The 16,640-nt window shown below is 38.3% G+C and overlaps 1 protein-coding gene across 1 annotated transcript; it reads left to right on the forward strand.

Moving 5' to 3' along the window:
* The first annotated feature begins 896 nt into the window (after positions 1 to 896).
* LOC145055360 (Major facilitator superfamily protein) lies at positions 897 to 3,675 on the forward strand. Its single transcript, XM_079003655.1, has 2 exons — positions 897 to 2,217; positions 3,250 to 3,675. Exons 1-2 carry the CDS (start codon positions 1,082 to 1,084, stop codon positions 3,662 to 3,664), a joined length of 1,551 nt encoding a protein of 516 aa, XP_078859781.1. The 5' UTR covers positions 897 to 1,081; the 3' UTR covers positions 3,665 to 3,675.
* Positions 3,676 to 16,640: the final 12,965 nt, after the last annotated feature.

Consider the following 16,640-nt stretch of genomic DNA (forward strand, 5'->3'; position numbering starts at 1 on the left):
AATATAATTTTTCAGCCAAACATACAATACCTTTCGGTTTGGCGATTCATACCCAATTGCGTGACAAATAGGACACTTCTTTTAGATTTTTATTTTTTTTAAATAGTACTATTTTTGTGATATCGTCATACTATTTTGATCCAATTAGTTCATGCTATTAACAAATATGAGGGGTTTTTTTGTATTTTTTTTATTTTGTAGTTAATGTAAATATAGAAACTCATGCTTAAAACATGCAAAAATGACATGGTTACACTTTTATATATATATATATATATATATATATATATATATATATATATATATATATATATATATATTAAAAAATAATAATAATAATAATTTAGGGGGGGTTTAAACACGTTGCATTTTAAAGTGTGAGGATATAACCAATTTTCACACATAAAATAAGAAGAATAAGAAGTAATATATTATGAAAAAAAAAAAAAAAAAAAAAGGTATGCTGTTGGTGAAGCTTGAATCTTCTTTATAAAATTTCACATTTTACCAGTTAAGCTTCACATATAAGTTTTTTGGTAAAGTGAGAAAAAGTGAAATTTTATAATTTTGTCCACTTTAAGTTTACATGTATGCCCAAAAAATATGTCAAATCATAATCAAACAATCATACGCACGAAAGGTAAATATGTTAATTAATTTTATTAAATTAACATATCCAAAGAAAAAAAATCAGTTCTTTTTATTTCGATCTTCAAAAATTAAAAGTAACTATATAGTCGAAAATAACAGTCATAGCTTTAAATCATATAACTATTTTGTAACTGGAAAACGATATATTGAGTTATTGACACGTTGATGTAAGCAAATGCAACCCTTGCGTGTGCACTTCTTTAATGGCCCATTGCTGCATTCATATTCATTATATGCATCTAATCTAATAACTCTCCAAACAAACAGCATGTGTACCAAAAATGTTGGTGGCATTCCACTTAACCACATATTATATACAACACTGCATATGTCTTATATTTACACGCACATGAACACACACAAGATAACCGACTCCATCCCATCAAAATCTTGAAAAATAACCCTAATTTTCAAGAAATTAACCTCTTCAATGGGTCATCAATGGCTAAGCTTAGTTGGTACAATTTGGCTTCAATCCATTAGTGCAACAAACTCAAACTTCCCATCGTACTCTTCCCAGTTGAAGCAGCTTCTTTCACTCTCACAGCTTCAGCTCAACAATTTAGCTTTCGCTTCAGATTCTGGAAAACTCTTCGGTTTTTTATCAGGCATGGCAGCAGATCATCTCCCTCTTTGGCTTGTTCTTTTAATCGGTTCTTCACTTGGGTTCATAGGCTATGGCGTTCAGTATCTTTTCCTTGTAACAAATAAAGTCTCCTCCCTTCCCTACAGTCTTTTGTTTCTACTAACAGTTTTGGCTGGGAACAGCATTTGTTGGATCAACACCGTTTGTTACATGATCGCAATACAGAATTTCCCACTGGATCTACAACTTGCAGTTGGTTTATCAACTAGTTATCAAGGATTGAGTGCAAAGATTTATTCAGCTGTAGTTGATGTGGTGTTCAAGTCATCATCTTTAACGTCAATACAAACAACAACATCATATCTTTTGTTGAATAGTATTCTACCCCTCGTGGTTTGCTTGATCACTTCACCGTTTGTTACAGTGGTTACCACTGCAAGATCGAAGAGATTATCACGTGGGTTTCTTGTGATCTTTACAATCACCATATTTACAGGAACTTACGCAGTGATCACCAGTTTAGAATCAAGGAAAAGACTCATGTTTACTCCGTTGGTAATTTTAATTGGTATGTGTGTGTTCTTGTTGGCACCTTTGGTGGTTCCATTAGTGGAGAAATTGAGAGAGAAAATGGAGCATAAATGTTTGATCAGAAGCTACGGGAAGAAGGTATGCGATGAGAGTAGCATGGAGGAAAATGGATTAGGGGTGGTGGATGAACACTGTGTGAAAGATGAAGGGGTGGTGATGTGTGATGGTGAAGAGATGGAGGCTAAAGTAATGGTGAAAAGATTGAATTTTTGGTTGTATTTCTTTGTGTATTTGTTTGGTGCAACAATTGGGTTGGTGTATTTGAACAATTTGGGACAAATTGCAGAGTCAAGAGGGAATTCAAGCACTTCTTCTTTGGTTTCATTGGCTTCGTCTTTTGGTTTCTTTGGTAGACTCTTTCCTTGCCTCCTCGACTACCATCTCTCAAGGTACCATGGTTGATGGTTTTACTTAATTAATTAATGTTCTTTCACTCTTTAACGTTATTATCAAGGCAATAGAATTCAGAAATAATTGAAGTTAAAGGTAGTTTGGTAATTATTTTAACGTTTACCCTAACAGAGTAAGTGTCGTACGTAGGATGATAACGTTATTATCATCTGAAAAACACAATGAAGTTGATTAAAACAACTAGAAGTTGGGAATAGTAATTTTCCAACATGTCCAAATTAACAACTTTCAATTTACTCCGCGGATTGTACCTAATTAATTAAGTGTGTTGAAACTTTTTCTCTTTTTTTTTTTTGGAACCAGTTGAAACGGTTATTGTTTTATTTGTTTCGGTCTTCTACTTTTTATCACTCGTCTCATTTTATATGAAAAAAGATTATTCACATAAAACAAACCATAAAAAGAAAAGAAAATATACAAAATGAAAGGGAATTAAATTGGTATTCTTTTTGTCCCCATTTTCTTTATTCTTGGTTAGGGCATCTAGAATCTATTTTAGTTTACAAAGTTTAATTGATTACTATACAAATATTCTATTTTTTATATAACTTTCTCTTTAATTTATAAGTCTATTAAACTCTATAAAATTTAACATCATATTAAGAATACGTGTCCTTGGTTATTTCCATTCAACGACTGAATGAACATTCAACTACATATTTATTCTATGTCTATTATAGTTGAGCTTAATTCATTATATGCCAATAGTGTTAAATCTTAATAAATTCACGATTAATATGAGACTCTTAATGCATGATGTATAAATCATTATCGTGGAAACCAGTTTAACCTTACAATTCAGACTCCCAAAAAGGTTGTGTGTTACATGCTCATTTAATGTGACATTTAATTTTGTTGATAGAGAATTTTCTGGTTGAAAATCAATTCAAACGTAAGTCTCACTTTGAGCCATCCTTTTTAGTGCTCATTAATTCCACCATTCCTACCAAACAATATAACAACATTTTCAATTTCAATAATTTACTTACAAAATAATATATTTGTTTCAGGGCTAAATACAAGATTTCAAGGCCAGCTTTAATAGCATTGATGATGGTCCCAATGACAGGAGCTTTCTTCTTACTCCTTAATGGTAGCAACATATGTCTTCACATAAGTACAGCCATTATCGGGATATGCACAGGTGCGGTGTCCTCGGCCTCTGTGTCAACAACAGCTGAGCTTTTTGGGGCCAAGAACTTTAGTGTCAACCATAACATTGTGGTCGCAAATATCCCAATTGGGTCCTTCGTGTTTGGAGATATGGCAGCATTTCTTTATCGTAAGCAAGGGCTTGCCAATGGTTATAATGGAAAATGCATGGGGGTTAAATGTTATCAAACAAGTTTCGTAATTTGGGGTTCCCTTTGTTTTTTAGGAACCTTTTTGGCCATAATTCTTCATTCGAGATCTAGAAAGGCTTAAATTTTTGTAGTTTTCATATATATATATATATATATATATATATATATATATATATATATATATATATATATATATATATATATATATATATCGTCGTATTGTAGATAGCTTTCTTGACTTTCTAACCAAGCTCAAGTTCAGCATATGTTTTTATCAAAGGGATTAGTGGAAGATACGTTTTATTTTTATTTTGTGGAATTAGCTTGTATGACATTATTAGAATGCTCACATGGTTGCGGAAATATGGCCTAATTAACAACTGATATGTTTGTGATATGTTTGGACTGAAGGTGACTTTTGCATGTTTCATGTTTGTTAAAATATGTGATTGGGGTTGTTTTTTTTATCAATATACTTTTCTTACCTACTTATAAAGCTTGCATTTTTCCTTGATTGTCATGTATTTGAAGACCCCACAATAATTTGCTAAAACCTCATGCATTTGAAACCTCCAAACATTTTCACCTTCTTAATAATTAATCATACATAATCAATGGTAATTCATATGAGATAATAATTTGCTAAAACCTCATGCATTTGTATGGTATTAGAATATGTTTGAGTTTTTGGGTTTTAGACTTTAGTAAATGGGTAATCCTTTTGATACGTTGGATTTGAAGCTATCCTATTCGAATTACCCAAAACAAGAGATAAATTAATAATATATGTTCATGCATATTTTGTACAAGCCCCAATCAAAATACAATATATCATGATCATACAATTAAGTGTCTTTTATTCCATTTTTGGCTTTATAACAAAAGTTTGTTTACGTGGCGAAGAAAAAAAACTTGAAGATGAATATTTAGGTTGGATGTTTATATAAAATTTGTTTTAAATATATAATATTGATATAAATACACAAATGTGTGTCAAATACAGTCCATCATAAATTTAATGTTATAAACTACAATATAACTCAAAGTGGTTTTCCAAACCCCCCCACAATAATTTGCTAAAACCTCATGCATTTGAAACCCCCAAACCTTTTCAACTTCTTAATAATTAATCACATATAATCAATGGTAATTCATATGAGATAATAATTTGCTAAAACTTCATGCATTTGTATGGTATTAGAAGATGTTTGGGTTTTTGGGTTTTAGACTTTATAAGTAAATGGGTAATCCTTTTGATACGTTGGATTTGAAGCTATCCTATTCGAATTACCCAAAACAAGAGATAAATTAATAATATATGCTCATGCATGTTTTGTACAAGCCCCAATCAAAATACAATATATCATGATCATACAATTAAGTGTCTTTTATTCCATTTTTGGCTTTATAACAAAAGTTTGTTTACGTGGCGAAGAAAAAAAACTTGAAGATGAATATTTAGGTTGGATGTTTATATAAAATTTGTTTTAAATATATAATATAGATATAAATACACAAATGGGTGTCAAATACAGCCCATCATAAATTTAATGTTATAAACTACAATATAACTCAAAGTGGTTTTCCAAATATAATGTTTATACTATAATATAATATATTTGAAGAATACCATATAGTAGACAAATCTCACATGTTGTGCAGAAATTTAGTTGCATAGATAATATATTATAATTATATTTCATTTAAAATATAGATATAAATACACAACTGTGTGTCAAATACAGCCCATCATAAATTTAATGTTATAAACTACAATATAACTCAAAGTGGTTTTCCAAATATAATGTTTATACTATAATATAATATATTTGAAGAATACCATATAATAGACGAATCCCACATGTTGTGCAGAAATTTAGTTGCATAGATAATATATTATAATTATATTTCATTTAAAATATGTTAGGGTCATTTGGTTATTACATTGTTGTATTAGACACTATAATCTCATATATTTTGAATGACTCTTACAAAAATGATGTCTGTAATTTGAATATAACGTAATATCTTATGATGTTTATTGAATGATATTATCTTCGATTGAGCACTTTTTAATTTGATAAGTTAAAAGCTAACTTGAAGATCGATTAGATCTTAAACAGGTAAAATAAAGAGTAAACAGCAAGAACACGAAAACAGTAAACAACTCAAGAATGGATCGAACAATGTCGAATGATTATAAAACAATCCTCAGAAGAGCTCGATAAAGAACATCAACTGTAGAGGATTAAAGGGTTTACAAGAACGATAAAGAAATCTGTAATGTTGTCGTAATACTATCGTCTTCTAGATCGTTTTTCTAATATGCATGCAAGCACATTATTATATAGTAAACCCTACATGCTCACGGTTGGACAGGCCCAAACCGGAGTGCAAAACTTTGGACTATAAACCGATCCCAATGACGCAATACAAAATAAATCCTACGCTAGCCAACAATCTCCCCTTTTGCGTCAATTGGAGCGAGATCATTATTTCTTGCTTGGGCCAGCAGCAGCAGGAACCTTCTTCTTTACAGTCTGAAACAGACGAGAGATAAGAGCAAGTATCGTTTGTCTGAATCGGATGTACCACTGAATCATATCGTTGAAGTATTTGATATCATCCGTTGTATTCTCTTTACACCGATGGATGATCTCCAACACATGCTCTAGACAAGCAGTGGTATAAAGATGTTTATCCGCTAAGGCAAAGAGACATTTCTGTCCTTCAGCCCTAGTGAACATGACCAAATTACGCCTTGGGTCAATCTTTCCCATCTTCATCTGGTTCAGATCACTGGCCGAGCCAACAGGAGAGATCTTCGGTTTCTTTTTGAAGACAGTGGCAATCTCCTGATCCATCAGAGCTACCTCCATGATATAGCATACCAACATCCTTTTGAGATGGTCTATGATCGGACCATATTCAGCTTCATCCGTCAAGAGGATGTTGTGCAGAACGATCCAGTCATGGGGGTTGAGGTTCGGTAGATCTGCTAAAGATATGAGATGTTCGGTTCTTGCAGACCCTCGGATCACCCGGAACCGAACGTTGATGAATCTACCTTCGGTATATGGTTTCAAAACCCGAACGTTGACGATCTTCTGAGCGCTCCAGGTTTGATATTGTGGTTGAGCGACCTTCAGATAGAACTCGATTAATTCCTGATCAATCTCCGGATGAGGATGAGGGACTTCAGCAACGTTGGCTAAGGCGTGGAAGATAAACGCCTTTCGGGTTAAGGGCATGTCAAACTGCAAGTCGACAGAATTATAGCAGTCGAAGGAGATCACCGGTTCGAGCCATAGGATGCTCGGAGTATCGATAGCCTCCTTTATCATTCTCTCTTGAGTCCAGGCAGGGAAAAGAGTCTTCCTGCTCTCGAGGAGATCGTGGGCTTCTTTCTTCTTGCGTTCAGCTTCTTCAGCTTCTCGCGCCACACGAACATTGTCATTCTCAACATTGTGACTATTTTTGCGTTTCAGCAAGTCAACAATGGTTTCTTGATCATCTTCATCTTCTTCCTCAGCTATCTTCTTTCCTTTATCCTTCACACCCGAACCAGAAGTTTGACCAGTAGGAAGAGGTTCGGTTGTGTGAGCAGCCTTTGAGGAAGGAGTTGGTTTCGATCCGGACTTCACTTCTCCCCCTTGTTTCGGAGTGGACACGAAACTAGGTAGCCCTTCTATTTTACTGAGGAGATCCAGGGTAGGAGCAAGTTTTTCAGCAAGGGTTCGCCTCACCGAATGGTTGAGAATCGGATCGTGTGCTTCCAGGATGTTGGATAGGGCAGAGTGTACATCTGAAACACATGTCTTGATGACCTCCCGTTCGGATCGAAGAGCGTCAATTTGTTGCTGAGAGTTAGAAAGCTGAGCACTCTTGACCTTGAGGGCGAGGGCGATGGTTTGGCTTGCAAGAACGTCCGTCAACGAGTTTTCTGCGGCGAGATCCGCTTGGAGTTTAGAGAGGCGCTCGTCGATGGAGGCACGAAGAGCCGAGTTGTCGTCACTAATGGATTGGCGAAGGGTAGCAAACGACTTTAACTCCGTGGAGACGAACGTGGCCAATTTTTGAACGATTGGTTCCAACGTTGTCTTTGTGGCATCGGCACTCTCCTGTAAGGACTTTAACAGGGAAGAGGCGGTAGAGAATAGTTTATCGACTTTTTCGGTCGCAGCCTCACATGCTTTCGTCGAGGCGTCAATGGCAGCAGTGGCTGAAGCGACAGAATCATGCTGAGCCCTGGAGAAGGCATCAACGATCTTCTGAAGAGCAACTTCAGAGAGAGAGGATTGAGAATTGGAGGATGAAGCAATAAGCAGGTCAACCTTCTCATGCAGCTCCTTAAGATGTTTCTTTGTTACTGGAGCTTCCTCATCATCGTCGCTTTGGACCTGAAACGGATTGTAGTAAACCGAATCGAAGGTCATATTTTCTCCTCCAAGGAAAGGGTTATCTCCGTCAGAGGCATGACTTGGAGATGGGGGTGGTGGTGAAGCTGGTGGTGTTGTGGTATGAGTTGGTTCAGGTTGAGTCTGAGCTGGGGTGGGTTCGGGTTGTTTTGGAGTGTAGGTAGGTTCGGGTGGTTGTTGGGTTTCGGTTACTGGTGGTGGTTCGGTTGCATCGGTATGAATCCCCGTATCAGATACGTTGGTAGTAACCTTTGCAGTGGCTGTTGTTGTTGTTGTATCAGTAAAAATGGGTGGTGGTATAGGGAAAGAGGTTTTAGGAATGGTGGTAGTGGGGGTTATGGTGGGAATGGAAGTGGGAATTGTTTGAGTGGGAGAGGGAATTGGTGAGATATGGATTTCCATGTCAGGGGTAGGTGATCTGGGTGGGGTATAGCCTCTTGGAGGGGTTTCGCCTCTTTGAGAGCCGTCCGAATCCGAACGCTCACCTTCCGACTCATTGGAAGAGGAGGCGATTATAAGCTTTCGCTTCGGTTGAGTTTTGCGCCTCTTCTGCTGAGGGGACTGAGCAAGTTTAGTAGCCTTCCTCTTTTTGGGAGAAGGGCCTTTACCCTCTTTCGCCACTTGCTTCCCTTTTTCTGCCTTTTTGCCTCTATGAACAGGTTTATCAGCATCTTGAATAGACTTGAGCATCTCCTGTGTGAGCTCCCTCGGTCCAGACTGCGTGAACTCCTTGATAGTCCGGATGATCCTGCTGTCAGATGGAACATCAACTTACATGGTCTCTGGAATAGAGCCAATGAAATAGAACCTCGATGCATCTGAGACGATGATCTTCGTGGTATGGAAAGTACCAATCGAAGACATCGATGCACCGGCAGCAGTGGGGACATCGTGCTTATCCATCGCCCATTTAGCAACGATGGTCCAGAACCTGGCATACGACACCTCAGAATGTCGTGAGGAGGAGGATAAACTCTGGATGAGTTGTTTCCAGAGAACCAACCCATAGTCAACGTTGACGCCGTTGTAAACGCCATACATGATGGAAAGAAAGAGTCGACTGGAGCCGTCTGAACCGGAGCTCCGTTCTGAAAGACCCTTGAAAAGGACAGTGAACATACCGTTCCACTGTGGCGGCAAACATGATTTTTTAAACTTCACGACGGAGGTGAGCACTTCCGTGTACCCCATATTGTAGAACATATTGTAGAGGTGGCCAATCGGAATCGTCTCCGGATTAACCCTAGAAGGGTCAGCAGCAAACCCTAGCAATGAGCCAAATCGTTGCCTGGAAATCGAGGCTTTGTGATCAGCAACCTCGAAGAAGATTCTATCGACTGCTTTGTCATAATGTGCAGTCGCATGGATCTGCGATAAAATCTCCATGGGCACTGTTTCCACCTTAGAAAGTGCAGGGGCAATGGGCGAGTATTTCAGGCACTCAATGATCGGGAACATGTAGGAGTCGTACGCCTTAGGGGTTAAATCAATCACCAAACACTGTTGAGGGTGAATGGGAAGGATGTGGGAAGTAGCGTGAACTGACGATGATTCTGCCATTGTTGAAGTGGGGAAGAAGATGATGAACAGTTAGGTTTTCAAGGAATTTTGCTCTCTTGGGAATTTTGATGCAGTAAAGAGGTAAAAGGGAGAGGAGGTCGCCTTTTATAATGGTTGTAAGGAGAGAGAAAAATCTGTTCAAATCTTCTATCGAAATACGAAAGGTTTTTTGGAATGACTGAGGCGTGACAGTTAAGGTATGCGATGATCACGCATGAGAGAGAATGTCAGATTCCTTGGAACGCGCCACTCAACAAGCGTCGTTTCTGAAGAAACTGTTTCAAATTCACACGCGCCTTTATGTGCCAGAGAGGAACCCCTTCAAATTCGCACACGCGTCTACAATGTCAGTTAAAGAATGGACGTTTCAACTTCGCATGCGTCCCCGATTTACCGCCGTTTGAAATTCAATCCATTAGACTCCCGCCTGAGTCAGCAACCCTTCATCTTATCCTTGTAACAGCAGCTTTTGAATGATACGCCCACATGGATTAATTTTGACCACGTCTTTTAATTAACCACCAATTTAGTGAAACAGCCTGTAATCATTAGTACCAGAATTTTGGAAAATCAAAGATTTTCGTGCTAAGGGTGTAAAAAGAAAAGAAATAAAGCAAATCTTGTTATGTATAATTGTGATGTCATTTAAGACACGAAACAAATGATCCCGAGCACGAATCTCTTCCTTCAAAGTCAAGAGAGACCTTAAAGTGTTAGTGTGGTTTCCCGTTGAATAACGATCAAACACTTATTAAGAAGTGTTGAAAGGCTTCTTTTAATTAGGCTCCTTAGGGTGGCTTTAGCTTTGATTCAACAGTTCTAATCTTGAAATAAGATAGAAAGTGAACAAAGTACTTGTGAGACCGGTGTAGTCTGTTGAACAAGTAGGCATGAAATAATGTTAAAGTAACTGGTAAATATAAAATCTCAACAAAAAATTAAAACTGGATCCCAAGGGAAGAAATGTTATGGTGTGTAACAATTTCATAGGAATCACAAAAAAACTTGAGATTTTAGGAGGATACGTCCGTCAATTCATTAGTGAAAACTTGATCAAATTGATTGTTCACCGTCAATTCAGAGTTGGTATTGAATTTTGGGTTTCACTCAGCTTGTAGTGGCACGAAACTAAGATCATAAACACAGTTTTTGAGTAACCATAAACCTCAGTGGTAATTTCTGAGAGTCTCAAGGGTTACGTTGATGAAACGAATGTGATGGAGAAATGTAATAGAGATGGTGTAAGAAGGAAAAGTACCTCTGCTATGAAAAGTAGGACCAAGCAGAAAACTCTTATCTCATGTGAGAAGAGAGTTAGGTAGCTCACGATTAGAATAAATGTGATAGCCTAATTGGGAAGACAAGGTTTGTGTATACCAAGTCATTAAGGCTATTATTCAGAATCTGATGAGGCTTTGGGCACATACAGCAGCATGCTTCTAGGGACACTTAACTATTCTAACACATTCCCCATAAACGAACGAACACACATATAAAATGAAAGACTAAAAAGTAAATAATGAACAAAATATTTTTGGAGTTTTGGATATAAAAAAAATTAAAAATAACAAAGTAAAAAAAAAATAAGACTCAGAAAGAAATTAAAAAGAGTTAAAAAAAGACTTTGGAAAGATTTGGAACCGAACCCGAGCGTTCGGTTGGTGTCGGTTGAGAAAAATTCTGAAAAACCGAACCCGAGCGTTCGGTTGGTTTCGGTTTTGAAAAATTTTGGAAAACCGAACCCGAGCGTTCGGTTGGTTTCGGTTTTGAAAAATTTTAAAAAACCGAACCCGAGCGTTCGGTTGGTTTCGGTTTTGAAAAATTTTGAAAAACCGAACCCGAACCTTCGGTAGGTTTCGGTTTTGAAAAAAATTTTAGAAACCAAGGAATTTAGACTTTCAAATAGGAAATACTTTTGATAATAAGATAAGCAACATTATACAAGAAATTTACAACCAAGAAAACTACCTTTGAAATGATGAGCGAGTGCAGATTATTCAACCGAACCCGAACGTTCGGTTTATTTCGCTTCTTCCGTTTGAGATCGAGAGGTAGTTTGTGGTACTGACTCTGATTCCATCATACCTAGCCCTTGTAAAATTTTGTTGAATGAGGCTTCAAGAAGAGCTTTGGTAAAGACATCAGCCAGTTGATTAGTGGTTCTAACAAAGTGTACTTCAACGTTTCCATCTTCCACATGATCTTTGATGAAGTGATACCTCAGCGCTATGTGCTTAGTCTTGGAGTGTTGCACTGGGTTATGACAGATCCTAATTGCACTTTCAGAGTCACAATATAGTGGGATCTTTTTCATATTGAGTCCATAGTCTCGAAGTTGACTCTGGATCCAAATCACTTGAGAGGTGCAGGATGCAGCTGCAATGTATTCAGCTTCTGCAGTGGACAAAGACACGCACGTTTGTTTCTTTGACTGCCAGCTAACCAACTTCCCATCAAGGAATTGGCAGCCACCAGTTGTGCTTTTTATGTCGAGTCCACAACCTCCAAGGTCTGCATCTGAGTAGGCTTGAACGAAGAAGCCTGAGTTGGAAGGATATCATAGACCTAGAGAGGTGGTTCGCTTGAGATAGCGTAGAATGTTCTTCACTGCAAGCATGTGAGGTTCGCGTGGATTTGCCTGAAATCGAGCACAGTAACAAACAGAAAACATTATGTCAGGCCTGCTAGCAGTGAGATACATTAGTGAGCCTATCATCTGTCGATAAAGCGTAATATCAACAGCCGGTTTGTCCAGGGATGGGGTGAGCTTGGTGCCAAACGCCATTGGAACTTTGACTTTGGAATCTCCCATCATGCCAAACTTTGCTAGGAGAGTCTTCGTGTAAGCTTCCTGATTAATAAAGATGCCTTTGGGTCCCTGTCTGATATTTAAACCAAGGAAAAAGTTAATAGGACCCATTGAGCTCATTTCAAATTTAGTCTCCATCAGCTTTCTGAATTCAGCTGTTAGGCTAGGATTCGTTGAGCCAAAGATGATGTCATCAACATAAATTTGAACGATCATAAGGTGGTTACCTTCCTTCTTGCGAAATAAGGTTGGGTCAACCGAACCTTGCTTGAATTTGGACATCTTTAAAAATTTAGTCAGCGTTTCATACCAGGCTCTCGGAGCTTGTTTCAGTCCATACACGGCTTTATCCAGAATGTAGCAATGATTTGGATACTTTTCATTTACGAAGCCAGGAGGTTGCACCACATACACAGTTTCTTCGAGTTCACCATTGAGGAATGCACACTTGACGTCCATTTGGTAAACCTCAAAGTTTTTGTGGGCAGCATAGGCTAGAAATATTCTTACAGATTTCAGTCTAGCTACAGGAGCGAAAGTCTCTTCATAGTCAATGCCTTCCTCCTGACAATATCCCTTCACAACCAGACGAGCTTTGTTTCTAATTACGTTTCCTTCCTTGTCCATTTTGTTCCTAAAGACCCATTTAAGACCAACAACCGAGGCATCTGGAGGAGTTGGAATAAGACGCCAGACTTTGTTCCTCTCGAATTCGTTTAGTTCATCTTGCATGGCTTGAACCCAATCGGAGTGATCAAGAGTAGTATTAACTGTCTTTGGTTCAACTTTTGAGACGAATGAATTAAACATGCAAAATTCGATTTTAGAAAACAAGGAAGTCTGTTTTGCCTTGAGTTGTGATCGAGTTAGAACCTTTTCAGATACATCACCAACAACTTGAGAGACAAGATGATCTCTGGTCCATTTGGTGAGAGGTGGGTAGTTTGGATCAAAGGTTGGATCTAATTCAGCGTTTATCATTTCTTCTGGTTCGGACTGGCTTTCATTGTCGTAAGACATATTAGCTTGCTCCCCCTCGATAGATGAGCTTTCAGGAATGCTTTGAGCTTCAAAGGATTCTTGTGGTGTGGAGCTTTCGGGCGTTGATGCACCTTCGGATGGTGTGACACTTTCGGTTGGCAAAGTGCTTGGCTCCCCCTCGACTTGTGAGCTTGGCTGGGATGATGATGGTGGATTCTCCCCCTCGACTGAAGCATTGTGTGGTGGAGGTCCGTCAGAACTCGATTCTCCTCCATTCATTCTCTTGGCAGCTTCTTCGACAATTTGCTTCATATGATCTACCTTGTTGTCTGTTGCGCCTGCTTCTGAGAGAGTGTCTTTCTCCAATTCGTCAAAGAGCTCCATGAAATTCTCAAATAGATTAGCGATCGATGCTGTGACTTGGCTGGTTTGAGGAAAGATCTCCTCAGCTGTGTCTTCATTGGCCTTTAGCTTTTTGACATAGCTATCATCAAAAGTTACGTAGTAAGTCTCTTCAATTTTCCTCGAACACTTGTTTAATACCCTGTACGCTTTAGAAGTAAGAGAATAGCCCAGAAATATTCCTTCGTCGGCTTTTACATCGAACTTGTTGCGGTGTTCTTTAGAATTGAAGATGAAACACCTTGAACCGAACACATGGAAAAACTTCACATTGGGCTTCCTGTTATTGAGAATCTCATAAGGAGTGAGCGTGAATCGCTTGTTGAGATATGACTGGTTCTGTGTAAAACAAGCAGCAGAAATAGCATCAGCCCAAAAATAAAGAGGTAAGGAAGCGAAACTTAGCATAGTTCGGGCTGCTTCACACAAAGATCGGTTTCGTCTTTCGACAATCCCGTTTTGTTGAGTGTGTAGGGAGCTGAGAAGTTGTGACTAATTCCCTTTTCTGCCAAGAATTCTTCGAATTCTCTATTTTTGAATTTCAGGCCATTGTCGCTCCTGATGTTGCGAACGACCTTCTTTAGCTGTACCTCAATCTGCTTGATGACCACTTTTAGCTTGTGAGTCGCCTAAGATTTAAGCTTCAGAAAGAACACCCATGTAAAACGCGAAAAGTCATCAACAGTGACAAGAATATACTTGCTACCACCGATGCTTTCGATAGATGATGGATCACACAAATCAATATGAAGTAATTCTAGTGGTTCAACAACTTTAGTGTTTATTATAGATGGATGACTTTGACGACTTTGCTTCCTCATTTCACATGCAGCACACAGATGGTCTCTATCGAACTTGAGCAGTGGAAGACCTCGAACGTGACCTCCAGTGACAAGTTTGTTGATATCCTTAAAGTTAAGATGAGATAGCCTTCGGTGCCACAGCCAACTTTCGTCAGATTGCGCTTTTGATAACAAGCAGATAGTTGGGTTTCCTTTGATGGGTTTGAGGTTTAGAGGAAACATTTCACCTTTACGTTCAGATTTGAGAATAACTCTTTTCGTCTTCTTCTCAATAATTTCTGAACCCTCATCGTCGAATGAGACTTTGAGACCGGTACCTCCAACGAGATGAGACACACTGATGAGATTGTGTTGTAACCCTTCCACGTATGCAACCTTTCTTATCGTGAAATCACCGTTAGTAATCATTCCATATCCTTTTATGGTGCCGAAGGAGTTGTTTCCAAACTTCACGTTTCCACCATTTGAAAGAGACCTGTATTCCCTTAGCTCTTCTTTCCTCCCTGTCATGTGACGTGAGCAGCCACTGTCAATATACCATTCTTCGTCAAACTGCTCGTCACTGATAACCTGCAAAAATTAAGCAAATTTAGGAACCCAAAGTTTCTTGGGTCCTCGTGAGCCTTTCACAGGAACAGGAATAGTAAGAGAGATGTCAACGAGATATGTTCATTTTATTAGTGTTGTTTCGTCTTTCTTTTTGATGGTAAAAACTTTAATTTTATTAGGATTTGGTGCTTTCGGTTTTGACTCTGGTTCAGACGCTGAAACCTTCTGTTTTCCCTTTTGTTCTGCTGATGATTGAGATTTTTGAGAAGGAGCAGAATGGAATTTAGAACGAGGTGAAGAAGAGTTGGAAGAATTAGCCGAATTAGATGAGATAGAATGAGAGAGCTTAGAATGAGATGACTTCTTGGTTGAAGACTCAAGGTGACCCTTTTGCTTTTGATCATTGGTGGGACCGACCTTAGAGTTTTGATCTCTTTTGATTTCCGAACCGAACCTTTGCTTTCGGTTGGTGTAGTTCTCTGAACCGAACTTCTGCTTTCGGTTGGAGTCATTCTCAGAACCGAACCTTTGCTTTCGGTTGATGTTTTTCTCCGAACTGATCCTCTGCTTTCGGTTGTTGTATCTCTCTTGTGATTCAATGGGATTTTTCTCAGACTTTAAGTTCTTGTCTTGATGTGAGAAATAAGCATTCTGGGATTGCCAAAACTGTTTTCTCTCAGAGAGATTCTTCCTGTATCTCTGATTCCTTTGACGTTTTTGATTTCTCATCTGCTTCGGTTGATGATGGATATTAGCTTTCGGTTTCGGTTTTTCTAGGGCTGGTTCACTCTGAACTGAGGAAGTTTCAATTGAAGTGGTGACTTCTTTTGCTGAAATTCCTTTTTCTTGAGGAATGTCTTTCGTACCGCTTGTGCTTGGCACATCGAAGTTATCAGGTTTATTCAAGGGTTCTGGTACGTATCTCCCTTTGCTTTTCCATGAGGTCCTTTCAAACAAACCTATTGTTTCATCAGCATTATCAATTGGTGCTGACCAGAAGAAGTCATCGCAGCCATCAGCATTGTCCTCGTTTACAATAGTTGTGAGTTCAGCAGTTTGATGTTCGGTTACGCCTGTGACCTTGTATACCTGATTTGGAGTGGTTCTAACCTTTTGATATAAAACGGCCTTCTCTGCAAGAATCGCGGACTTTTGTTGGGACAATCGAGCGAACTCTACTGAATTTTCTGAAATTAGATTCTTGCGGTTTTCAGGTTCGCTTTTTACAAATTCTGAACAATCAACCGTATCCTCTACAGGAATTTCACTCATATTATCGTCCTCATTAAGCTTAGATGCATTTTCAACATCAATTTTATTTTTTGAGCTCAAGTTGGCGTTTAAAGAATCAAATTTTTGTATGGTTTCGGTTCTCAGTTTCAGTTTATCATTTTCATCCAAAAGGTTTTTAAGCATGTCTTTATGGTCCTTGGATTTAATGAAAGATTCTATTTTGTCCAGTCCATACATGTACGTCGGATTAACGTCCTCAGATGAAATAACACTCTCACAATTATACGCTTCAGCATCAATTTCATCCTCCTTAAACTCAAGAAAGGGTAAAATCATGCGATG

The sequence above is a fragment of the Lactuca serriola genome, chromosome 5 (genome assembly GCF_051521515.1).
Source record: "Lactuca serriola cultivar US96UC23 chromosome 5, Lser_US96UC23_V15, whole genome shotgun sequence".
Taxonomy (NCBI): Eukaryota; Viridiplantae; Streptophyta; class Magnoliopsida; order Asterales; family Asteraceae; genus Lactuca; species Lactuca serriola.